At 52.3% G+C, this 25,322-nt stretch overlaps 1 protein-coding gene across 1 annotated transcript in view; it reads left to right on the top strand.

Moving 5' to 3' along the window:
- Col26a1 (collagen type XXVI alpha 1 chain) overlaps positions 1-25,322 on the top strand; it is a 150,449-nt gene that overhangs the window by 112,107 nt on the left and 13,020 nt on the right. The window contains 4 exon segments of the mRNA XM_028894431.2: positions 14,068-14,129; positions 21,652-21,808; positions 24,476-24,574; positions 25,128-25,280. Coding sequence (XP_028750264.1) covers positions 14,068-14,129; positions 21,652-21,808; positions 24,476-24,574; positions 25,128-25,280 — 471 coding nt within the window.

The following is a 25,322-nucleotide window of genomic DNA, read 5'->3' as shown; positions in this document are numbered from 1 at the left end:
AAACAAAAGAGCAACTGTCTTTGGCTGGTGTGTGATTTAGTGGGAGTGTGCATGTGAAGTATACAAAGCCTGAACAAGGCTCTGAGTTTAAATGCCAACAACAAAAATAACATTTTTTCAAATTATATCACATACGGGAAAAAATCAGTTCTTCAAGGCTTCAATTTTTTGTTTGCAAGGTAGGGTTTCTCTGTGTAGTTTTGGTGCCTGTTCTGGATCTTGCTCCGTAGACCAGGCTGGCCTCAAACTCAGAGATCCATCTGCCTCTGGCTCCTGAGAACTGGGATTAAAGGCGTGCGCCGCCGCCGCCGCCGCCGCCGCCGCCGCCGCCGCCGCCGCCGCCGCTGCCCAGTTAAGGCTTGGAATTTTTAAAAAGGGAAGTGGGAGCTGGGGATGCAGCCCAATTGGTCAGGCACCTCCCTAGCATGCTTGAAGCCCTGGGTGTCATCCCCAGCATTGCATAAACCGCACCTGGTGGCACACACCTCTAACTCCACACCCAGGAGCATTCGGAGTAAGAGGTCATCCTCCGCTCTGTGGTTCAAAGCCAAGTTGAACTCCCCAGCTTTGCGTATTCACATTTTATGTTCTTCTCTCTTGTTAACTCTCTTCTTCGGGTGATGTTCATCCTTCACCGTCTTTCTGAGAGGAGGCGTGTGGAGTATAAATATGTGTTTCAAGACTTTGCGTGTCCGAAGCCAAGGCCTTTATTCTAGTCTCAAATCTTGAGTGACAGTAGCTGGGTATAGAATCTTGGCCAGGAAAACCATCCTTCTCAAAAGAATGCTCGTGGCTCCACCTTCCCCTTCCATCTGCTTGTTACTATTCAGGATTCCAACACTAACCCGATTTTCTGACATTTCCCATCGGCCTCATTTTATCGTTTGAAACATTTAGTGTTTTCCTTAACTCTGAGAGACTGAAATTTTGCAATTGAATGCCTTTTTTTTTTTTTTTTTTTTTTTTTTTTTTTTTTGGTTTTTTGAGACAGGGTTTCTCTGTGTAGCTTTGCGCCTTTCCTGGAACTCACTTGGTAGCCCAGGCTGGCCTCGAACTCACAGAGATCTGCCTGGCTCTGCCTCCCGAGTGCTGGGATTAAAGGCTTGCGCCACCACCGCCCGGCACTGAATGCCTTTTTTAAGGATTTGTTTTTATTTCTTTCTCTGTGGTGTGTGTGTGTGTGTGTGTGTGTGTGTGTGTGTGTGTGTGTGTGTGTGTGTGCGCGCGCGCGCGCGCAGCTGTCCATAAAGACTAGAACAGAGCACCTGATTCCCTGGAGCTGGAGTCCTGAGAGTTTGTACACCACCCAATACCATTGCGGGGAACTGAACTTCGGTCTTATGGGAGAGCATCTATTTCTCTGCACTACTAAATGATCTCTTCAGCCCTGATATGTTTTTTGAAGTTATATTAATGGGGGAAGGCATGCCTGTGGAGCTCAGAGGACAACCTGCAGGAACTGGTTCTCTCCTTCCACCACGTGGGGTCCAGGGATCGAACTCACGTTTCAGGCTTGGCTGCAGGCATCTGCTGAGCCATCTCACTGGTCCTCAGCTTACAAACGCGTAAAAACATTTCCATTTTAGGGAAACTTTTCCGATAACTTCTTGGCTACTTCCCTTCCCTTCCATTTGTCTGGTTCCTTTCTCTTGAACCTTGGACCTCCAATGTTACTATTCTAATTTCCCTTTTTTCTCTCTCTCTCTCTTCAATTTTCACACTCTTTTCCCCCCTTCTACTCTTGTGAAAATGTCCCTATATCTTAATCCTTCACTGACTTTTTATCTGATTTTTAAAAATTTTATTTCTGAATGTGCATTTTTTTTTGTCTCTCTGCTGTGATTTAAAAAAAAAAAAAAAAAAAAAAAAAAAAAACACCCTGAGCAAAGCAAGAGTGTTTTGTTGTTGTTTGTTTGTTTTCTGGCTCACAGTTGAAGGTACAACCGTCCTGGGAGAGCAGTCAAAAGAGTAGGGACTTGAAGCTGTCCACATCTCCCCAGCGGTTAGGAAACAGCCATGACTCCTCAGAGCTCAGTTCACTGTCGGAACCCTGGACTCTGCTGGGGAACAGTCTCATCCACAGTCAATTGTGGGTCCCCCTACATCAATTAACTTCACCATGGTAACCCCACAGGCATCTGCAGGTGTCCATCTCCCAGGTGATTATAGGCTCTGCCAAGTTGACCGTTAACACTACCCGCCACCGGGCCTGTGAGTTGGCTCAGTGGGTAAAGGCACCTGTCATTAAATCCGAGGACCTGAGTCCAATCCCTGGGACTTACATGGTGCAAAGAGAGAACCGACGCCCGAGAGTTATCCTTTGCATGACCTCCACACGCATGCGGCACACGTGCCCACACACCCATATGCACACACAAAGTAAATAAGTGTAAAAAATAATCACAACAGGGATACAGGATACTCTCACTTTTCTTAAGGATACCGAATAAACCGAATAACACTGTGATGTTTGCTTTGGGAGTTTGGAAGATTTGTTTTTTTATTTTTTTTTTATTATTTTTTTTATTTTTATTTTTTTTTTTTTTTTTTAGCTTTGTGCTTTTTACTCACTTGGTAGGCTGTCGAATCACAGAATCGCTGCTCTGCCTCCGAGTGCTGGATTAGCGTGCGACTTTTTTTTTTATTTTTATTTTCTTCTGCTTTCTCACGGTCTGTTCTGAATTTGTGTTCTTGGTCCTCGGTTAATTAATGGTTCTTCTCTCCTAACGTAGAGGCCATATTTATGTGTCCAACGCTCGATGGGCACGGTAAGCTTGCCTCTTAGAACTCGGGCCTTCTCTATGGGAAGATCCCGCCGTGCCCAAAGTCATGACCCCTCCAGGTCGGCTTTTTGGGGCTGCTGGGTTTCCCCAGGTAGGAATCTTACTGTGGCAGAGCCCTTGCTGCGTTTCCTGGGAGCCACCTGAGTGCTCCTTTATCAAAGTGAGGATTCCCACTCCGGCTAGAGCATCTAGTGGGAACCTTCCCTCTTCACACCCTCCCTCCCACGCAGCGCGGACCGTGTGCGCGCAGCGCCCCCTAGCGTTCGCCCTGCAGCTTCCTCGCCGTGCCGCGTTGCTAATGGATGAAGCCAACCCCGCATCCAGACAACTTACCGCGGCATCTTTCTAGTAGGGACAGAACTGCCGTCTCTAAGAACGAAGATGGACTGTGAGCCAAGGAAAGAGGCAGGAAACGGGGCTGTCTGGAGCCAAGACTGGGAGACTAGGAACAGCCCCTGGGTATGAGCTGGGCGGGACGGAGAGAGGCCTGGATGGATGGATGAGTACGGTCCAGAGAGAGCGGCTATGGCAAAACTGAGGGGTGTGGAGCAGTTGGATGATGCATGTCTCCACTGAATGGGGCGTGGCTCGGCTGAAGGGGAGGGGCTTGGCTATGATGAAAGGAGGGTGGCCCAGACACACACACACACACACACACACACACACACACACACACACACGTATGTATGTATGTATGTATGTATGTATGTATGTATGTATATCGGTGTGGCCCAGCAGGAGGAGTGTGGTCCAACCGGAAGAGATTTGGCCCAGCCGTAGAGGCCATGCCCTATTAGAAGGGGCGTAGCTCATCGGGAAGAGAGTGTGACCTAACTGTGAGCGAGCGTGTCCCAGTGAGAAGGGACGTGGTACAGCGATAAGGAGCAGGCCGCTGGAGGGGCTGTGGTGTGATGGGGGAAGGCATGGCCTAGCAATAGGGGGTGTATCCTAGAAGAAAGAGTCCAGCCAGGCTGAAGGAGATGCGGCCAGGTATGGAGGAAGCTTATGCGGATGAGAGAGGGATGTGGCATGGCCAGGGGGTGTGGCCCAGCGCGAGGGGGCGTGCCCCAGATAGAGGGGGTGTGGCCCAGCGCGAGGGGGCGCGTCTGAGAAGGAGGGGGTGTGACATTAGCTGTAGGGGTCCTGACCCCTGTAAGAGGGCACGTCCCAGTGAGAAGTGTGGCCCGAAGGGTGACGTGGCCCAGCTGTGGGGAGTGTGGTCCAGTGGAGGGGCATGGTCCAGCCGAAGGCGTCACGGCTTCCTTGGGGTGACTGGGTGTTGTGATGGGGGTGGGGGGCAGAACAGTAGCCTGCCATCACATGGGCTTTTTCCTGAGAGCCATGGGGGCTGTCCGGTAAGTGGGACCAATGGAGCGAAGTCCCCAGAGACTCCGTGGAGGCAGGGGAAGGAGCGGGGAGGAGGGAAGGAAGAGGAGGAGGAGGAGGAGGTCAGTCCACCTTGTGTGGCTGACGGCAATGGTCGGGTCTCTTGGGCAGGGCACAGCTGACTCCACGTGCAGCAAGGTGGACAAAGCCTGACGGATGCGAACCGTGGCGGGCCTGACCCTGCCTTCAGCTACCTGCCACATGGGGACACTGGGGACACTGAGCTCACTCTCACTTGCTCCTGGGGTCGAGGAACACCCTGCTGCCCCGGCCCTCGCCCAGCAGCGTCTTTTCCTGTGGCCTTTCTTCCTTCTCCCAACAGGGATCTCGCTATCAAGGGTCTCCCTGATCTAAGAATCTCCTGGGAGTAGCCCTTGGTTGCATTGGCCGGCTGACAGCACCCTGCCGGTGCCCACGGGCATCCACTCTAACAAGATCACTGTCCCCTTAGAGTCCCCATTAGGGTCTGTGGTCAAGGCCTCCTAGTGAGATTCTAAACTCCCTGGAGTAGCCAACTCCTACCTTACCGACAAAGCCCTTCTCAGAGCCCACCCTCTGAGAAGGAGGTGAGGCCTGATTTCTGAGAGTAGAGTCAGCAGCAGCAGCAGAGCTGGACCCATGCAAATAGCCAAAGGACCCGTCAACTCCCAGCTTGCTGTGCCTGGGCGGAGCCTGTTAGTGAGAAGCTAAGGATGAAGAAGGACCACAGGAATCTGCCCAAGGCCCTGGAGCTGATCCAATGTGGACCCCTTTTACAGACGAGGGAACGAATATCATCCTGCAGTGAGTAAGAGAGGACTCAGGTGTAGCTAGAGTTTTCCTGCCTTGGCCACAGTCAGGACAAATCTTTGTCACCCGCCAGTCCCACAGCCACTCAGACCCAACCAAGTAAACACAGAGACTTATATTGCTTATAAACTGTATGGCCATGGCAGGCTTCTTGCTAACTGTTCTTATATCTTAAATTAATCCATTTCTATAAATCTATACCTTGCCACATGGCTGGTGGCTTACCAGCGTCTTTACATGTTGCTTGTCCTGGCGGTGGCTGCAGTGTCTCTCCTCCTTCTTCCTGTTTCCCCAATTCTCCTCTCTCTTTGTCCCGCCTATACTTCCTGCCTGGTCACTGGCCATCAGTGTTTTATTTATATAGAGTGATATCCACAGCACTTCCCCTTTTCTTCTTTTTTTAAAAAGGAAGGTTTTAACTTTAACATGGTAAAATTACATATAACAAAACAATTATCGAGCAAGAATTACAGTTACAATATTAAAGAAGATGTCCTATCTATCTTATATTTGTGAGTTTAAGGTTTTATATCTAACTTATCTTTTATCATAACTGAGGATATTACAACTATCTAGATCTTTAGCCACATCAAAGACCTGAGAAGGAACATAATGGTACCTGAGAAATGGTAGATGGATGCAAGCAACTTTCGGGAATCTTGCAAGAGTAGACCAAGGACAGCTGGCAGCCTGGACAGTCACCTTAGAATTTGTTTTTTATCAACAGATTGTTTGTGGTGATGACATTCTCATCATTTGGCTCCTACGAGGCCTAGAGTATTCTGACAGAACCAATTTTTCAGCAAAGCCAGGAATTTCTGAAAAGACCATCTTTATCCTGTCTTGGCAGAGTAACAGTGGTGCGCTTTCTCTTGTGTCCCGCTTTGTCCAGGAAGGACATCATTGCATTCGTACTGTCAGCTGTCAAGGCAAGGACAGTTCTTTGCCCAGTAGGCCATTTTGTGCCAAGAAGACAAACTTCCAAATGGAAATGTCTTAGAAGCCCAACATTCTCTCGGGATCAAATTGGTGCAGCCAGGAGCAATTGTGTCTCATGTCAACAGAATTTTAAGTTATTTAAATGCCATATTCTCTAGGTCTATGAAGTGTTTGAAGATTACCTATCTATCTGAAATATAATCTATGTATACCTAGAAGACTTAACTAACATGGCTACAAATATGATTATCATAAATGATTAATCTATTATTAATCTATTTTTAATTATCCATTACAATTTTAAATGAGTTACATAAACATAATACCTCAAACAAGATAAAATATATATATATATATATATATATATATACAGTATAACAAAATTAACTTCAAGTTTGTATCAGTAAACTAAAATTTATACCAATGTAAAACATTTTAAACATAAACTAAAATCTATACCAATGTAAAACATTTTAAACAAGTTGTTCTTGACTTAATACACTAGAGAGAATCTCTTGATTACACCTCTACCAATGAGTCAGGAAACGCAAACTACACAGAGAAATGTCTCGAAAAAAAAAAAAAAAAATAAAAATAAAAGTAGGTTGATTAATCTATCCTTTTATCTTATCATCTCTATATCCTCCTATGTATCTATATCATATCCCCTTTTCTTTTTTAGAAGGAGATCACATTTATAATCAACCTGTTTTAAATAAAAATATTGGTTTTTCTCTGTCCCACACCAGAGGGCTCTTCTGATTTGGGACACAAGAATCTCTTAACCATTTTTTTTTTTAAAGCAATATGTCTGGGTTTAGAGGGGGAGTGAGCCAATTCCACCTCTAAAGCCAGCTTGGTATATTTGGGAATTTGGGCGTAGCATCTCTTACTTCTTCCTGCTGGAGGGGGGCGCTGTATCTTATGGGGACGCAAAGAAAATTTTAGGCCTATGGGGTACTCTTTGAGGTTGTATTGTGGGAGCCAGTTGCCTTGAAACCGTTCTGGATGTTGGATCATCTGGGACATGGTGTCATCGGAGATCTTTCAGGGGGTCTTGGCTGGTGAAACCTGACATATCTTAATCTGGAACAAATCCATAGCCTCTGGCTTCCTGTTTTTACATGCATTATAAACTATTTCATCTGAATCAGTCCTATTGCGAACTTATTAATTTAAACTGTAGCCTTTTAAGCCTGAAAGGGCGCTGTGGCTGCTGGCTCCGCCCACTTCAGCTTCCCAACATGGTGGTGGTACGTTTTCCGCCAGCTCTGGGAGCCATCAATTCTCAGAAATAGTGGGTCTATGCCTCTTATCAGAGCAGGGTGTAGTCCAGAAACCTTTTTTTTTTTTTTTTTAAAATACTAGTAAAGACTAAATCTATCACACAGCATAATGTGCCGCTGGCAGACGCCTCATTCCCGCCATACTGCCGGTCAAACGCACACGCCAGGAACCCGCCAGTGTTCAAACCCGCGTTTTCTGCCCATATGAGACAAGAAGCAGGAACCTGGTTTTGGCTCTGTTTAGAATTGGTTATTAAATATTCTCATGTTTAAGGTGGAAACTCGAGCCGTTGGGCGCCATTTGTAGCTAGAGTTTTCCTGCCTTGGCCACAGTCAGGACAAATCTCTGTCACCCGCCAGTCCCACAGCCGCTCAGACCCAACCAAGTAAACACAGAGACTTATATTGCTTGCAAACTGTATGGCCACGGCAGGCTTTTTGCTAACTGTTCTTATATCTTAAATTAACCCATTTTTATAAATCTATACCTTGCCACATGGCTCGTGGCTTACCAGCGTCTTTACATGTTGCTTGTCCTGGCGGTGGCTGCAGTGTCTCTCCCCCTTCTTCCTGTTTCCCCAATTCTCCTCTCTCCTTGTCCCGCCTATACTTCCTGCCTGGTCACTGGCCATCAGTGTTTTATTTATATAGAGTGATATCCACAGCACTCAGGCCCAAGGTCTCAGTATGTAGCCCAGGCTGGCCCAAAGCCCACTTGTAGCCCAGGCTAACTTCAGATTTGCAGTAATCCTTCTGTCCTGTCCTGGAATGACAGGTGTGTGCCACCATGCCTGGTATTCCCCCTCTCATGTGTGTGTGTGTGTGTGTGTGTGTGTGTGTGTGTGTGTGTGTGTGTGTGTAGGTCAGAGGTCATGTGGTAGAGGTCAGAGGACAACTCTAAAGAGTCAGTTCTCCCTCCCACCTTTATTTCTGGGGATTGAACTCAGGCTACTGGGACTGGAAGGCAAACACCTTTACCCAGTGAGCCACTTTGCTAGTCCTGGCTGGCTTGGAAACTCACAATCCCCCTGCCTCCACCTCCCCATCTCCTGCTGGCCCAACTGGCCATCTTATTTTTTTGAGACAAGGTTTCTCAAATTCTTAGCAAGTTTGATAAGCCAGATGTTGGGCCCAGAGACCTCACAGATGGGCACCACCTACATGGATACACATATCTTTTTTTTGTGTGGTCTCTGGGGATCGAACTCAGGTCCTCATGGTTGTAAGATAGGCCCTTTACTGAGAGCATCTCCCCAGTCACCTGGGGCATTTACGATTCACGGGGTTCAGACAGATTGTCTGCCTGGTTATGTTCTAGGTACTGCCATGTCCTTGGTCCCAGCTTCTCCTGCCCTGAGTATTTTGTGACGTAATCAGGATGCGCTCAAACCTTCAGAGTCCCCTAAATGAAAGCCTGCATCTTACTGAGGGCCACCGAGGCCCAGAGCAAGGCAGACAAATCTTTGACTGGGTCCCAGAGCCAGGGGACAGGACCAGCCCCCCCACCTACGCCGCTTAATAATTAGAACAAGTTAAACAAACAGGCTTTAACTGCCTGTTGGTGACATATTCCAGGGGAGCCATAAACCAACCAGATGTGGAAGGCCTGCTCAGGCTGGTGGCGTGGGGTGTCCAAGCTGGCTGGGTCTCTGAGACACCCCTCTGAGGCTGGAGCGTGGGACATGCCTCACCCACCCTGTGTCTTGCAAGGGCCAAGCCACAGCGCACCTGCCAAAGCAGCCGCAGCCAGAGCAGACTGGGTTGGGCTGAAAACATTTCCAGAAACAGGTCCCCATAGACCCTAAGGTTCCTCCCTCAGCTGCCCTCACCCCCTGCAAAGGGTCTTATTTGTTGCTCCGGACCCTGGAAACAGACCTTAGAAGTCTTTAGAGGCCTCAGGAATGTGCGGTTTGCCCAGAGCCCTGGAAGGACCAAGGCAGTAACTTACCACAACCCAGGTCCACTGTGGCCTTCTGGTTCTTTGAGGCGGCCTCCTGGGGTGGGGTGGGGACCTCCCAGTCTGGACAGGGGGTGCCAAGGCTCAAGGTGAAAATCACTTTTGCGGCAACGGCCAAGTAGGGTGTGGTGGTGCATGCCTTCAGTCCCAGCGCTTAGGAGGTAGAGGCAGGAGGATTAGGAGGTCAAAGTCATCCTTGGCTATCTGTACTAGTTCAAGGCCAGCCTGAGCTATATAAAACCCTGTCTCAAAACAAAACAAAACAAAAACAAAGGGTCCAAAGTTGTCCCAACTGCCCTGAGGTCATGGCTGCTGGAAATCAAAGAGCCCCTGAACATACACACTGACCTGCTGCTCAGAGCCATTGGAGTTGATGAACTCCACAAAAGGCCTCAGGGATATGGCAGAGACTCAAAGTGGGGTCAGGATCTATAAGGGGTCCAGTAGGGAGATGATTGGGAGGTTAGGATGGACGTGAGTTGCAAGATATGGTGGGGATAAGGAGAGGGTGTGGGCGTGGCTGGAGGGTTGGGGAATGGGTGGAGGATGGGAGGAGGATGGGGGTGGAGAGGGGAAGGGATGGGTAGAGGATAATGATGAAGAATAAGTGGGGGGTAGATGAGGAGGGGGATGGGCAGGGGATAAGTTTTGCGGGATGAGGGAACAGATGGCGTATGGGTGGGGAGTAAGTAGGTGATGGTGGAGGATGCAGGGGGGGCACGGACGGACTTCTGTGTGGGATGGATGAAGGTGCATGGGAAATGAGTGAAAAATGGATAAACAGGACCGTGTAGCACAAGACAGGGCCTGGAGTGACGGACAGGTAGTTCTGGGCTCCTTTAGATTTTTGCCCACCTTGCTAAGGACTTCTGTTAAATGGCCCAGGAATCCTTGGCTTTGAGAGAGGGAGGATGCGTCAGGAATCCTCTAGGGCCCCTGCTCATGCTGCAGACCCTGGTTTACTTGTACACACACACACACACACACACACACACACACACACACGCACGCACGCACACACACGCGCATGCACACATGTACACACACACGCATGCACGCACGCACGCGTGCGCACACACACACACATGCATGCATGCACGCACGCACACACACACACATGCACACACACACATGCGTGCAGGCCTGCAGCATGAGGCAGGTCTCCTAGGACCCAGTGTTCCATCAGTGGCCTCCCTCAACTCCAGCATCCGTGGCCCTTTGCTCCTTGGCTGGTCCCATCCCAGAGAGGACCCTTCCCTCTCTGCTCGGACCTCAGCTGGGCCCTAAGGGCTGTGACCTGGCTCCCGTTGGTTTGTGAGGATGAGCGGAATGCCTGACCACATTCTGCTCACAAGATGTTACTGGCAGCAGGCATTTGCCGAGATAGCCTCGGCCTTTGCGCTCTGCTGTGCTTTTTTTTTTTTTCTTTACCTCTGGTTCCCCTCTAGGGGAACATGTGCATTCAATCTATCAAGTTAAACAGAAACACCCCCCACCCCTCGCTTTTCCTTTGCAAAGTGCTATCTGGCCTCAGCCTGGGATACTGTATACATCCTCACTCCTCTGCTTGTGTTAATATTCAGTGTTTATCGCTCCATCTTTAATCTGTTTTATGTATGGGGTGACAGGGTTTTATGGAGAGGGGAGAGAGAGTCCTTGTTCCTAAAACCTGTTTATAAACCACTGATGTGGGATGTGGGACAGCCCAGGGGAGGTGGGGGGAGGATTGTGCTCTTTCCCTCTCTCTCTCTCTCTCTCCCCCCCCTCTCCCTCTCCCTCTCCCCCTCCCTCCCTCCCCTCCCTCTCCCTCTCCCTCTCCCTCTCCCTCCCCCCCCCTCTCTGGTGCAGGGAGGGCTCTGTGCAAGCCATATGATTCCTTCCAATAAGTCAAGTGGGGCTGGGAAGCAGGAGGTGGGTTAGGTGCCATCATTCTTGCTAAGCGGATTTTCAGCTCAAGCCTGGGGCGGAAGTGGGGGTGGGGGTGGAGGACAGAGCCCGACTTACCTGTCCTTATAATCCTACTGTAACAGACACTCAGAGCTGAGCCAGGTGGCACCTGCCTGTCATTCCTGCTACTCTGGAGCCTGAGGTGAAGAGACGCAACGTGGTAGATCAAACTGGACCATAGAACTAGCCTGAGCAATTTAGTGAGATCTTGTCTCAAAATACAAAGTAAGAAGAGAGCTGGGGCCAGGCAGTGGTGGCACACACCTTTAATTCTAGCACTGGGGAGGCAGAGGTAGGTGGATCTCTGTGAGTTCAAGGCCAGCCTGGGCTACAGAGTGAGTTCCAGGACAGCCAGGGCTACACAGAGAAACCCTGTCTCGGAAAAAAAAAAAAAAAATGAGAGAGAGAGCTGGGGAAGGAGTTTCCTGGTAGAGCATTTGCCTAGAGCCCTCCCTCACCCTGCAATAAGGAGCCAGGAATGTAGTTCAATGGTAGAGCCCCTGCCTAGAATCCCCCAGTGAGGGCCTGGGGTGTGACTCAGTGGTAGAGCACCTGCCTAGAATCCCCAGTGAGGGGCTGGGGTGTGACTCAGTGGTAGAGCACCTGCCTAGAATCCCCCAGTGAGGGCTGGGGTGTGACTCAGTGGTAGAGCCCTGCCTAGAATCCCCCAGTGAGGGGCTGGGGTGTGGCTCACTTACTGTAGTTCAATCCCCAGTATCTCAAAAACAAAACAATACAATTAGACACTTCAAACTTCATTTGCAGAGAAGCAGAGACTCCTTACCTGGGCCTATAAGGCAACTAAGTCAAAGCAGCCTGGAGGCCTGGTATTCCCATCTTTGCTCTGCATTTATGTTTTACTTGGTCAGCCGCGACCCCTGCTCGTAGGTCCGTTAGTCAGTCAGGGCAACCATCTAAAACTTGGTGCTACCTGATCTAGCTTATCACCCGTCCATAGAGAAGGGGCAGATTAGAGTCAAGGAGACACCTTACTGTCAATGTCTACAAGCCTCCTGTTCAGAACCCACAAAGGCTCCAGTCACGCGGACCTGTAGTCATGTGGCTGGAGAGATGGCTCAGTGGTTAGGAGCGCTGCCATCCCTGTAAAAGACAGAGTTCAGTTCCAAGAACTTATGCATCGTCTCCTGTAGCTCTGTCTCCAGGAGATATGATGCCTCTTCTGGCGTCCATTGGCACCTGCACTCACACACACACACACACACACACACACACACACACATACATATATACTACACACACACACAGTCATACATACAGACGCAAATAAAATAAATCTTTAAAAAATCCTAAACCTACGGTCACCTTGAATTCCAGAAAGAGCAGGACAAAACCCCTCCCCGAGTCCACACGAACAGTTACCCATGCTGCAGCCAGGAGCTGAGGTAGCTCGCTTCTGAGAACTGATCTGTCCCCACAAGCAACAAAGGCTTCCTTGGGCAGAACCAGACTGAGACAGTGACCAATCAGACCCCACCTTGACCAGAACTGCTTAGTTTATAGACATGGCTCTCCCTCCCTTCCTCTTTAGCCAAGAGCTCGTGCCGGTACCAGAGATGGACTTGGGGTCACGTGACCCCTTTATTCGGCTCCTCTTCCCAGTGTGCACTGGCCAAATCCCCCTCTGCTTTTCATTATCACTCGCCTTCGCTCACATCTTAGCCTGCTACTTTTGTTTTGTTTTATTATTTCCATGCGTGTGTATGTGTGTGACACACGCGCACACGTGTGTGGCGTGCAGGCTCATGTGCCTGTGCAGATGTTTGCAGAAGCCAGTGGAAGACAGCAAATGTCTACTCTCTTGAGACCGGGTCACTCACTGAACCTGGAGTTCACGGTTTTCCTGCCTGAGCTGGCAGCCGGCACGCCCCAGCCAGCCTCCTGTCCTGTGCTCCCCACAAGGGTTCCGGGGATTTGAACTCAGAGCCTCATGCTTGCACAGTGGTGCCGCCCCGCCCAGCCACTTGCCCAGCCTTTACTTTTTCAGGATCGAGGCTTATGTATCCCAGGTTGGCCTTGAACTTTTGATCCTCCTGCCTCCACCTCCGGAGGGCTGGGATTATAAGTGTGCACCACGATAGGAAGTTTATGTGAGTGGGACACCAGGCAGGTGCCTAGCTTAGCTTGTGCAGACTCAGAGAACCAGTGCTTTACACCAGGACTGCCCACACCCTCCTGAGGGAGCAGCGACCCAGCAAGGCCGCTTGCCCTTGCTCAGGGTTGCAGCCTCTCAGTGGCCTGTGGCCAAGGCCCTGGCATCCACGTGGGCACAGCTCTCGAGTCAACTGGCAAAGCCCCCCGAGTCTCCCGCCATGTGTCTCTCCAGAAGGAGGTTCCTACAAATCTGGGCTTTGAACTGGTTGAATAACAGAGAGCAACTGAGAGATGAGCCCTGAGGTCTCAGGCAATCAAAGCTCTCCAGAGCAGCTTTGAACTGTCTATCTCCACATTAAAGAGCTTTGGTCTCGGGAGGCAGACGTAAACAGACAATTAAAGTCCAGGAGTAGTGAGGGCCTAGGGGAGCTTCGTGACTGGGGCCGTGTGTGTGTGTGTGTGTGTGTGTGTGTGTGTGTGTGTGTGTGTGTGTGTGAGAGAGAGAGAGAGAGAGAGAGAGAGAGAGAGAGAGAGAGAGAGAGAGAGAGAGGATGCTCCTGCTTTCGCGCCTGTCTGGGTCTCAGCATGTATCAACCACCATTAGACCTCTCCTTAGATGCCACAATCTTCTGCACACCCTCCTTGACTGTCCCCGACCCAGGCTGACTCAGGCACAGCAAGATACAAGGAGGAGGGCGGGCCTCAAGGATACGGCTCTGACGGATGGATAGGAGTTTTCCAGGCAAAATCATTAGAAACTTCTCACCCGGCTGTAACTAGAGGCTATCCTCATTGCCAGGCTTCCCTTTCCTGGGGGTTCTATACTGTACCTCACTTTGATTCTCCTTTCTTTCTTTCTTTTTTCCAGAATGTATGAATTGTACCCGGCTTAGCGACATGAGTGAGCGCCTGACCACGCTGGAGGCCAAGGTTAGATGGCGGCCTGGGGGGCTGACAGAGAATGGGGCTGGAGGGGCATGAGACCCGTGCTGGATGTGACTAGAGAAAGCGCCTTCCCAAGGAGCCCGGCTAGCCTGAGCAGACAGAGGCCGGGTGGCTCTGGGTGGCCTCAGGTGGAGCAGCCTCCTAAGACAGGAAGAGAGTAAGGTCTCGGGGAGTCGATGTCCCTCCCAAGGTGCCGTCCCCAGTTCCCACTGCTCTTCCCAGCTGAGAGACCCTGCTTGGGACTGGCACAGGGGAATTGACTGGGGAAAGCCATGGGGGACGGACTATCAGCCCGAGGGGCAAGTCCTCAGCGGGTGTCCCTGGGACAGAAAGACTTAGGCCAGGAGAGGGCAAAGGCACAGGCAACCCTGAGCACCGGACGCATGTGTTCACTGTCTGGGTCCCTGCACAGGCCTCGGGCTTCCACACTGTGGTCCCGCCAGGGAGCTGTGTTGTGTAACAAGACCTTTCCTGGGGAAACACCCTAGAAACGGAGCCCAGACCGATTACCACCGAAGTCCACCTGGATGACCCAATGAGTTTGATTGGGGCTACTCATAGGAATAGGGGTGCGGGGTCACTTTACAGGAAGGGAAATGGCTCAGAGACAGCCGCATCACCAAAGGCCACCCCAGCGTGGGTGACGGTTCACAGGGCGGAACCTGGAGCACGCTGCAGGCCCGCACACTGCAGGCCCGCACACTGCAGGGCGGCACACTGCAGGGCGGCACACTGCAGGCGCACACTGCAGGGGGCGCACTGCAGGCCCGCACACTGCAGGGCCGCACACTGCAGGGCGGCACACTGCAGGCCCGCACGCTGCAGGGCCGCACACTGCAGGGCGGCACGCTGCAGGGCCGCACACTGCAGGCCCGCACACTGCAGGGCGGCACACTGCAGGGCCGCACACTGCAGGCCCGCACACAGCTCGGCCCTTTGGCGAGGGCCCCTTTCCAGGCGATAGGATTCTGCCTTATGGTTCCGCTTGGGGGCGCTGTGGAACAAGCGCTCAGGTCTGCCTACCCGGAGCTTACAAGCCCAGCAACTGCTCCTGTTCCCCACTGGGTGAGGTTTCTTCGGAGTCAATCCTGCTCTTGCATGGCTGTCCTGCTGAAATTCATTCATTGCCTCTCTGGCCAGAAAGCAGTGGGCAAGATCAAAGGTGACTATGGCACGACCCTGGCAGGGCCACGCTCTGTTCCCACCACGCCCAGAGGGCTGGGTGATGAGCAAGGGGGAGGGGGCGCGGCGTGTGCCCTGCTGAGGCCACGGAGACTTTTGAAGGCATAGGAACTTCTGTAGTGGCCTGGCTGTCTAGACAGAGCCAGCAGGGTTAGGCGGGAGTCACCTGAGCTAGAGAGAGAGAGAGACAGAGAGAGAGACAGAGACAGAGAGAGAGTGACAGAGAGAGAGAGAGACAGAGAGAGAGAGACCAGACAGAGAGAGACAGAGACAGAGGACTCCCTCCGGGGAGTTAGAGAGGGAGGACCAGCCAGGAGAGAGCAGAAAGCGGGGGTGCCTGGAGCCAGCCCCAAGTTTCCATTCGTATAATTTGTCAAGGAGTCAAATTCACAGGCTGTGGACCGGGGAGACGACTCAGTCAGTAAAACACGTGCCTTCTTGAGCATGAGGACCTGGGTTCAATTCAAGGCACCCAGGTGATAAAGTTCGGCATAGTGGCGTACACTTACGATCCCAGTGCTGGGAGGTGGAGACAGGGGCTCCTGGGGGCTGGCTGGCCGCTGACCTAGCTTACTTGGTGAGCCCCAGGGCCCAGTGAGGGACTGTCTCCAAAAGCAAGGTGGGCAGGGCCTGAGAGCATCTGAGATCGTCCTCTGACCTCCACACAAACGTGTACACACATGCATGTGTACCCCCACATGCACCCACATACATGTGCGCACACAAATAGGAATGTCGAGCACACTTGGGGAACAAAGAGTATGGAAGACTCTCCTGGCCCAGTCATCCCAGCACCCAGAAGGCTGAGGCAGGAGGATTGTGAGTCTGAGGCTAGCCTGAGCTACATAGCAAGATGCTGTCTTAAAAAAAAAAAAAGGAGGAGGAGAGAAAGAGAGGAGACAGAGGAGGAGGAAGAGGAGGAGGAGGAGGAGGAGGAGGAGGAAGAAGAAGAAGAAGAAGGAGGAAGAAGAAGAAGAAGAAGAAGAAGAAGAAGAAGAAGAAGAAGAAGAAGAAGAAGAAGAAGAAGAAGGAGAGCCAGTGAGCTGGTTCAGTGGGTAAGGTGCTTGCTGCCAAGCCTGATGACCTGAGTTCAGTTCCCAGCATCCACATGGTAAAGGAAAAGAACCAACTCTTGCAAGTTGTCCTCTGACCACAGGTCCACTAACACACACCTTGTACACACACACACACACACACACACACACACACACACACACACCAAAAAGAAGTTAAGGGCAGGCTGTGGGTGATCTTATGCAGAACCTAGGATATTCAAAGCTCCAGGACATGCACAGCCTTCTGAGATCAAACCCGTGTGAGCAGGCAGGGCCTCCCAGCCCAGACCCAGCACACTGTCCTCTGCTCCCTCTGGAGTCAAGATCTCTGGGGGTGGGGTGGGGGTGAGGGATGGAGGCTTCCCCAGCCAGGGCCAGGGTAACCTTGGAAAGGATGGGTAGGAGGCTGGGGATGAGGCTGGGACAAACTTCTACCCCTGAGGTTTCAGAGGAGGGGAACAGAGTCAGGCTGATGGGCACTTTCCAAAGCCGTGGTAGGGTTTGGCACGGAGGAAAAACTGACGGCTTGGCCTGGCTCTGGTTCAGTATTCCGGGTGTTAAAAGTCACAGCTTTTGGGGGCCAGAGGTCTCCCTCGCACCTGGCTCTCATGCGTGCCCTCTGGCTGGGAGCAATTGCCTGTCTCCCCACCCCTGACACCCCCAGACACACAGGGTCTCAACCGTGTAAGCAGCAACCGCCAGAGGCTGGCCCTCTGTCCTTTGGGCTGGCGGAGGGATCTCAGGGTATCACAAAAGGCCACCTACAGATGGGTGGAGCGTCCAGAAGCTTGGGGTGTGGGATCCAGGGAGGCAGCTTGAAGCTGGGAAGCATGGCGCCCACCCCGGGGCAGAGCCCAGCTCCTCGGCCCAGGTTGCTTCAAACAGGCACCTGAGCGCTCAGGTAGGGGCTGAGAACTCCTGGTTCACCTCCAGAGTCATTTTCAGGCTGCCTGTTCAGTGCCCATGTGTCTCCTGGCCTGGGGTTCAGTCCCTGGTACTATAAAGGCAAAGGGGGGGGCGTAAATAAGGCAGCCTGCTTAAGAGCCACATTAATACAGAATCCTGGAGACTGTGTGGTGCATAAAGTTGGGAGGGACAGCCCCAGTCAACAGGAGTGAGCCAACTTATACCCTGAGTATGTCTGTTCAAACGGAAGTCCAGGAGTTGATGGTCTGGGGACTTGTTCAGTGACTGAAGAACCCAGGACGGCCATTGGCTCTCCCCCTCCGCCTCCCCAGTGAATCCGTTTCTGAGCTCCTGCAGGATGCCTCAGGTTACAAAGTGGCTGCTGCAGCTCAAGGCATCCCATCCCCACACCATATCAATAATGTAGAAAAAGCAAAGGTGAGACAGAGTGCCCCCAACAGACTCATCGCATGCCAAGGGTCAGCACTGGGCTGTGGAATCACCCAGGGGTCACCAGCCAGGAAATCACACCCGACCAAGCAGAAAGAGACTGTCATAATGGACAGCTAATGATGTTTCCCCTCTCTGGGCCACACTCACGAGCAAGGTATGAAGGGACAGTTGAGGGACAGGTGGCCTGTTAGGGTGTGGTTCCTCCCATCCTGGGCAGGATGATGGGCAAGAGGCCAGCAGGGCCCGGCTCCTCTTCCGTATTCCGTCCTCTTTTCCCATTCCTGCTCCACAACCCACAAGGACTGGGAGGGGACCCCAAGAAATGAAAGTTACACAAATCCCAGCATTCGGGTCTCTGATGGAGGAGGGTGGGGCCCTGACTGTGATGACATCATCGGGTCACTGTCTCAGATCAGTAGTCTAGTTCTCTCTCTCTCTCTCTCTTTCTCTCCCTCTCCCTCTCTCTTTTTTTTTTTTTTTTTTTTCTTTCTCCTCTCTCTCCTCCCTCTCCCCCCCCCTCTCCCTCCCTCCTGTCTTTACTTTTTCTTGATGGACTGGGTGTGTGCATGCGCATGCTCCTGAATGCAGGTATGCGTGCCACAGTGTGTGTGTGAGTGTGTGTGTGTGTGTGTGTGTGTGTGTTGTGTGTGTGTGTAAGCAGAGGACAACTTGCAGAAGTGGCTTCTCTCTTTCCACCATGTGGGTCTTGGTGGAAATCAATTGGGATCGAATTCAGGTCGGCGGACTTTGCTGCAAGCGCCTTTACCCCCGAGCCCTCCCACCAGCCCATAGTCTGGCTTTCTTGGACTGTGTTCCGTGTCAGACCTGTTAAGCCCAGTCGGGGCGCAGATGGAATTTCTTCCCCCCGGGAGGTCAGCCGTGCCAAGCCAGGAGTGTGGGGCGCAGGCTGAGGCCGGGACAACTCTGCCTGGGTTCGTGGGCTCTGCCTGGGTTCGTGGGCTCTGTGGGCCATGGTGGCCGTGTGAACGTATCCAGAGTCAGCCCAGCATTTTGTGCCCAAGTAAAGAGCTGGTGGCAGTTCCCTTTGGAGACGCCTGGAATTTAGCAGGAAAGAGCATCAGGGTGGGTCCTCCTCCACATACGGTGGACACGTTTTCCTGGGCCTCTCTGGCTTGCTGTTTGTCCTGGTCCCCACCAGGCCACGTCTCTCCACCCCCCCCAATACGTTCTCATCCTCTCCATGACCCTGCTTCAGTTTCACGTACCTGGGACTGTCCCCTTGCTCATCTCTAGGGCCCTGGGGGATACTGGGATGTAGTGCACCCCAATTACTTGTCAACAGCACCCCGGGCCTGCCCTTGTTTAATGGACAACTTTGTGTTCTCAGAAGCCAGGCAAAATGGGGAAATAGCCCTCTTCTCCCATCCCCCTTGGGGCTTCAGGCTATGAGGTCCCTGTCACACCGTATTCGTGTCCAGTGCTCCAAGTCAGCTGTCTCATGTCACCCCCACACACATTCCTTCCATTACTCTGCCCTCACCTCTGCAGCACAGAGTTCTGGGATGCCCCCAGGCTCAAGCAGCGGTCAGAACTTCCCCTTTGTTGTGAGGATTATGGGGCGGTGGGGTGGGGGGATGGGGGTGGGAGTAGGGGTGGGGGGTGGGGGTGGGAGTAGGGGTTGGGGGTTGGGATCAGGAGATCCGAGCCCTTGGTCCCTCCACTTGCTTGCTGGGTGACCTCAAAGGAGTTAAGCACAGTCTCTGGGCCTCTGTTTCCAGTTCATGTGTGAGGAGGAGGAGGAGGATGCACGGGCTTTTCCTGGCTCAGGGATCAAAGAGAGTGGCGCAGAGGAATGAATGGTCCTGGTGCTGGGTGGAGAGGGCTCCCAGGTGGCCGACCTGGAAAGGCACAGCTCCCGTGAAACCTCAGGCTAGCCGAGGCCCCAGTGAGGTGTTCGTCCCTTTGATTGCCAGCATCAGTGGGAGTAACAGGGTTCCCAGGTGTACCCCTCTGCCCTGGGTACGGCCCACCAGACTCCAGACTAGACCACCCGAGCCGTGGTTGCCCTGTGTCCAGCTCAGGCACACAGTGCCCTCTGCTGGAAATTTCAGGAACAGCTAGGAGTCACTAGGTTTGGGGACACTTTAAATTTAATTTTTATTATTATTATTACTATTAATATTATTTTAATCAGCACACAAAAGGACTGAAGAAATAGCTCAGAAGTTAAGAGCACTTGGTGTTCTTTCTGAGGACCCAGGTTTGGACCCCAGCACCCACATGACGGCTCACAGCCTTCCATAACTCCAGTAACGGGATCCGATACCCTGTTGTGACCTCCGTGGGCACCAGGCAAACACATGGCGTGCAGACATACGTGCAAGAAAAATACTCACATACATAAAATAAAAATAACCCTTTAAAAGTCAGCAATAACATGGGTTTTATTATGGTGTTTTCACACGTTACTTGAAAACATGAATTAAGGGAAATAGTTCCAGAAGTAGGCTCCCAATCTTTGCCATCTCTGACCCCTGCCTTCTTTGAGGGGAGAGGGAAAGGCAGAGGGTACTGAGGAGTCGCTGTCTCTTTTTAGTTTCGCTAGGTGGGTACCAAGGGCCACGGACCAAGACGGACCATGTGTATCTTATTTCTTTCACATCTATCCACCCACCCACCCACTCCTCACATCCACCTACCTTCCCATCTACTCACCCGCCTTTCCATTCACTCACCCATATCCCCATACATCCACCCACTCACCCATCCATTCACCGCTCACCTGTCCATCCACCCGCTCACCCGTCTGTCCGTCCACTCATCCATCCACCCCATCCACCCGCTCACCCGTCCGTCCACCCACCCTTCCGTCCATCCACCCGCCCTTCCGTATACCACCATCCTCGTCTCCATTCTCATCCAATATTTATTCCCCAGAAAGGAATCTGAGCACCACAGAGAGAGGGAGCAGAGCACTCGCCTCCCGGTCCCTCTGTGTCAGGGAAGGAGAGCTTGGTTGTGGCTCAGTCTCTGTGATGAGTGGCTATGGAATGAACTGGAGGGTCCAGAAAGTGCTGCCCGAGAGTCATAAAGATTGTGATGTGGAAGGAGAGAGGACGGACGGGGATGCACCTACCAAAGGATGCCGAGAGGCAGAACCCGCCAAGAGCAGCTCGGTCTCAGGGACCATCAGGGTCATGTGTCCCTGCATACCCATGTTCCTGTCCCATTTCAACAACAACAACAACAACAAACACACACACACACACACACACACACACACACACACACACACACACACACGTCTCATGTAGCCCAGGCTGGCCTTGAATTCTTAAATGCCTGATCTTCCTGTCACCATCTCCAAAATACTGGGGACCTGGGTGTGCCCATCATGCCCAGCTTTCTTTTCATTTTTGTTAATTTTTTTTAAAAAAAAAAAAATTCTTTGTGGATATGGGATCAGGGGCAAGCACATGCCACAGCACACATTTGGAGGCCAGAGGACAAGCAGGACCACGTGGGTCTCAGGGACTGAACTCAGGTCATCAGGTTTTTGGCAAGCACGGTTACTTGCTCAACTATCTTGCCAGCCCATGCTTTATATCAAGTTGTCTAAAAGTGTGTGCTATATTTTCATGTATTTTTAATTGTATTCGGCTCAGAGAGAGACAGAGACAGAGACACATGCACACACATACAGAGAGAGAGAGACAGAGAGAGAGACAGAGAGAGACAGAGAGACAGAGAGAGCCTGAGTATGAGAGAAAATATACAGAATTTATCTTTCTGAGTATGTTTTATTTTGGATAACCTAATGATCTCTCTGCAATGGCACTCTTCTTGATGATTGAATAATACTCCACTGTGTATCTAGACCCCATTTTTCTCCTGTTATCTATCCCTGCCCTTGCTGGCCAGGGCCTGACCTTCCTCCCTTCTCTGGCTAGGTCCTCTTGCTGGAGGCAGCTGAGCAGCCTTCGGGCCCAGACAATGACCTGCCACCCCCTCAGAGCACCCCGTCAACCTGGAATGAGGACTTCCTGCCAGACGCCATTCCCATTGCCCACCCAGGGCCCCGAAGGAGAAGACCCACAGGTCCAGCTGGTGAGCAGGGCCCACGGGGGAGGAATCGGGCCAGGGAATGAGGTCAGAGTGGGCGCCCAGGGCCTCCACACACAGGCCACACCCTGGCCTCCTGGGTCTGATTTGCTCATGTGGTGTGTGGAAACTTGGAACTCATTACTAAAATACGGTGAATTAAACATCACACCAGTGTTTCACACTCTTCTTTAGAATGGTGAAGATCTGGCCAGGACTGGTGGCATAGGTCTGTGGTCCCAGCTACCTGGGAGGCTGAAGCAGGAGGATGATAAGTTTAAGGTCTGCCTGAGCCATGAAGTGAATTTAAGACCAGCCCAGGAAACTTAGCAAAACCCTGTCCTGTCTGAAAGTATAAAAAGGGCTGGGAGCATGTTCCAGTGATAGAGCCCCTGCCTAGAATCCCCCAGTGAGGGGCTGGGGTGTGGCTCAGTGGTAGAGCCCCTGCCTAGAATCCCCCAGTGAGGGGCTGGGGTGTGGCTCAGTGGTAGAGCCCCTGCCTAGAATCCCCCAGTGAGGGGCTGGAGTGTGACTCAGTGGTAGAGCCCCTGCCTAGTATGTGTGAGGCCCTGGGTACATCCTCCCAGAATAGCAATAAATAAAAAGAAAAAAGAAAGATCTGGAAGTATTCTGCTGCTCCTAAGACACGCAGAGCCCTGTAGATCCATTCTAAGCTCTGTCGTCCAACTCCTAATCCTCCTGCGTCAGCCTTCTGTGTGCTGGAATTGTAGACCTGGGCCGCCATCCCTGGTGTCCTTTCTATATAGACTGTCCCTGGAGGTCTAGGCTTTGCTGCCGGGCGGCCGAAGGGCGCTGTCATTTGTAGCCAACACAGTTGCTCTTATCAGTGCCTGCTTGTCCTCGTTGAAGAAACGGTTGCTTGCCAGCTCACTCCAGGCTCATGGTTACCTGGTTTTCACACACAGACCAGGACCACCCGCCGTGGGCTGGAGCCTCCTACATCCATTAACCATGAAGACAACCCCCACCCCACACACAGACATGCCCCCAGGCCAACCGGATCTAGGCAGTTTCTCAGCTGAGACTGGCTTGTCAGGTGACTCAAGGTTGTGTTAAGTTGACAATTAAAGCTAATGAGGACACCAGGCTCATGCTGGCTTCAGGATGTTTACTGTGGTCGTGGCGTATTGTGTGTGTGTTGGAGGAGGGGATTAACTAGACGGCTGACAGGTCACTGTCTAGTCACTAGTGTTAGTCACTAGTTCCCGTGCGTGTGCGTGTGCGTGCTCGTGCGTGTGTGCGTGGTGCGCGTGCGTGCGTGCGCGCGCGCGCGCGTGTGTGTGTGTGTGTGTGTGTGTGTGTGTGTGTGTTTTGTGCCCTGTCCCCACACAAGGTCCACAGAAGGACATCAGGTGTCCTCCTCTCTCATTCTCCACCCTATTTCCTTGAGACAGGGTCTCTCACTGAACCTGGATCTAGGCTGGGTGCCCGCAATCCCCCACAATCCTCTTGACTCTGACACCCCACTCCAATAGTGCTGGGGTTGCAGCAGCAGGCAGCCAGACCTGGCTGTTAGGTGTCGTTTCCAACCTTCTATCAAAGCGTGAGAACAGCAGAGTCACAGAGGTATCGATCGATCGATGGACCCAAGCTCAGACAAGTTAGGTAACTGCCCCAAGGTCGCCAGTTTGCTGGTGATCCATAGCCCCACAAGAGCCCTGGGCACATGATTTGCTCCCCTCTTTCTCCTCTCCCAGCGAACCCCAGGATTCATCTCTGGGGTCACACACCTGCCCCTTATCCCATGTCCTCCAAGGACACAGCAGTCTACTTCCTTGGCTGTCTCCAAACGCGTGATGGGCTTGGCTGGAACTTTATCAGAGAAAGTGAAGTTCCAGCCATGGCCAGCAGGTGGCAGACATGCCTCACTAATGGTGACTCCTGGGTTTCCCGCCTCCCTGACCTGGGGAACTCGGCAGCAACACGCACTTTTTCAGAACACACCCCCACCCCACCCGCTAAGCCCAACTCTTCCTCACAGACCAGAGTCAAATGCAATTTAAATGCTGAGCTACATGCACGGCCCTCAGTCGACTTAACTGTGAGACGAAGTTCTACAGTCGCCAGACTACCCTTGAAACTTTGATCCTCCTGCCTCAGCTTCTTATGCGCTGGGATAACTGGACCTGTGCCACATTCCTCTCAGGTTCTAGAACCTTTCAAGAGGGGAGTGGTCAAGGGGGAGGCCCGACCTTGCAGACCCTTCAGAGCAACTTGGGCTCAGTTGCCACACGTGCTGGATCTTAAGCGAGAAGAGAGCAGAAAGGAGGGATTTGAAGTGAGAAAATAACCTGCAGCCTGACTCTGTGGCCGGGAGCAGGAGCCTATGCCCCCTCTGCTGCTCAGTTTACCTGTGTGTAAAGGGGAGGAAAATGCAGTTACAGGAATCACCAGACAGAGAAAGGCAGCTTGTCAACTCTAATAACCAGTACACCCAGGTGGCTGGGGTGTGACTCAGAGGTAGAGCACCTGCCTAGAATCCCCCAGTGAGGGGCTGGGTGTGCTCAGTGGTAGAGCCCCTGCCTAGGATCCCCCAGTGAGGGGCTGGGGTGTGGCTCAGTGGTAGAGCACCTGCTAACACAGTCAATGTGACCAGAATTGGAGCCTCCATGGCATCAATCCACAGTGTTCTCCCATTATTCTCTCCCCCAGGACCTCCAGGACAGATGGGACCACCAGGGCCTGCCGGGCCCCCAGGTTCCAAAGGTGACCGGGGCCAGACAGGAGAGAAGGGCCCAGTGGGACCTCCAGGTAAGGAACCCTTGTCTCCTGAACTAAAGAGACTGTGCTTTGCTTTGGGTAGCATTCCGTGCACCCCAATCTTGCTTGTTAGCCCCAAATTCATTCCCTCTCTTCTCACCCTCCTCCCCTGACCAATCTCAGGAGTCTACAGGGACCTTTTGGGGGTAGGCTGGGGCTGCTAAGGCCCAGGGGTTTATTCCAAGCACTGGAACGCCATTCGGGAATCCCATGATTCCTTGTGTGCTGCAGAGCACCAACCTCTGCTCAGGACTGTTCCACCCTCGGTCCTTGCTCCAGAGCTAAACTCCTCCTGAGTCCCAGGACATCGGCTGGAGACTGTTGATTCCACTAACGTCATCAGGTCCATCCTCCACTGACCTGTGTCCCCTCTGCAGGGGACCAGGAAGGGGAAGCCTTCTTGTTAAATCTGTCAGGTTTAATTAAACCCTGTGTGTGTCCACTGAGTGCCTGTCACTGAGTGCCCAGTGACCCTGGCCAGTCCTCTCCCCGTCTGTAACATCACCACCGTCAGTCTCACCGAAATCCTTTCCTGTCATTGTAGGTCTCTTGGGGCCACCGGGCCCACGCGGGCTTCCTGGAGAGATGGGGCGCCCTGGTCCACCAGGCCCTCCTGGCCCAGCAGGCAGTCCCAGCCTCTTGCCAAACAGTCCCCAAGGCGTCCTCTACTCCCTGCAGCCACCCACAGACAAGGAGAGTGAGTGCTGGGCCCCCGGGGTGGGAGGGCCGGTGAGCCAAG

This window comes from Peromyscus leucopus, chromosome 23, assembly GCF_004664715.2.
Source record: "Peromyscus leucopus breed LL Stock chromosome 23, UCI_PerLeu_2.1, whole genome shotgun sequence".
NCBI lineage: Eukaryota > Metazoa > Chordata > Mammalia > Rodentia > Cricetidae > Peromyscus > Peromyscus leucopus.
Note: the sequence above shows the minus strand (reverse complement) of the source record. Positions and strands in the feature narration are given on the sequence as shown.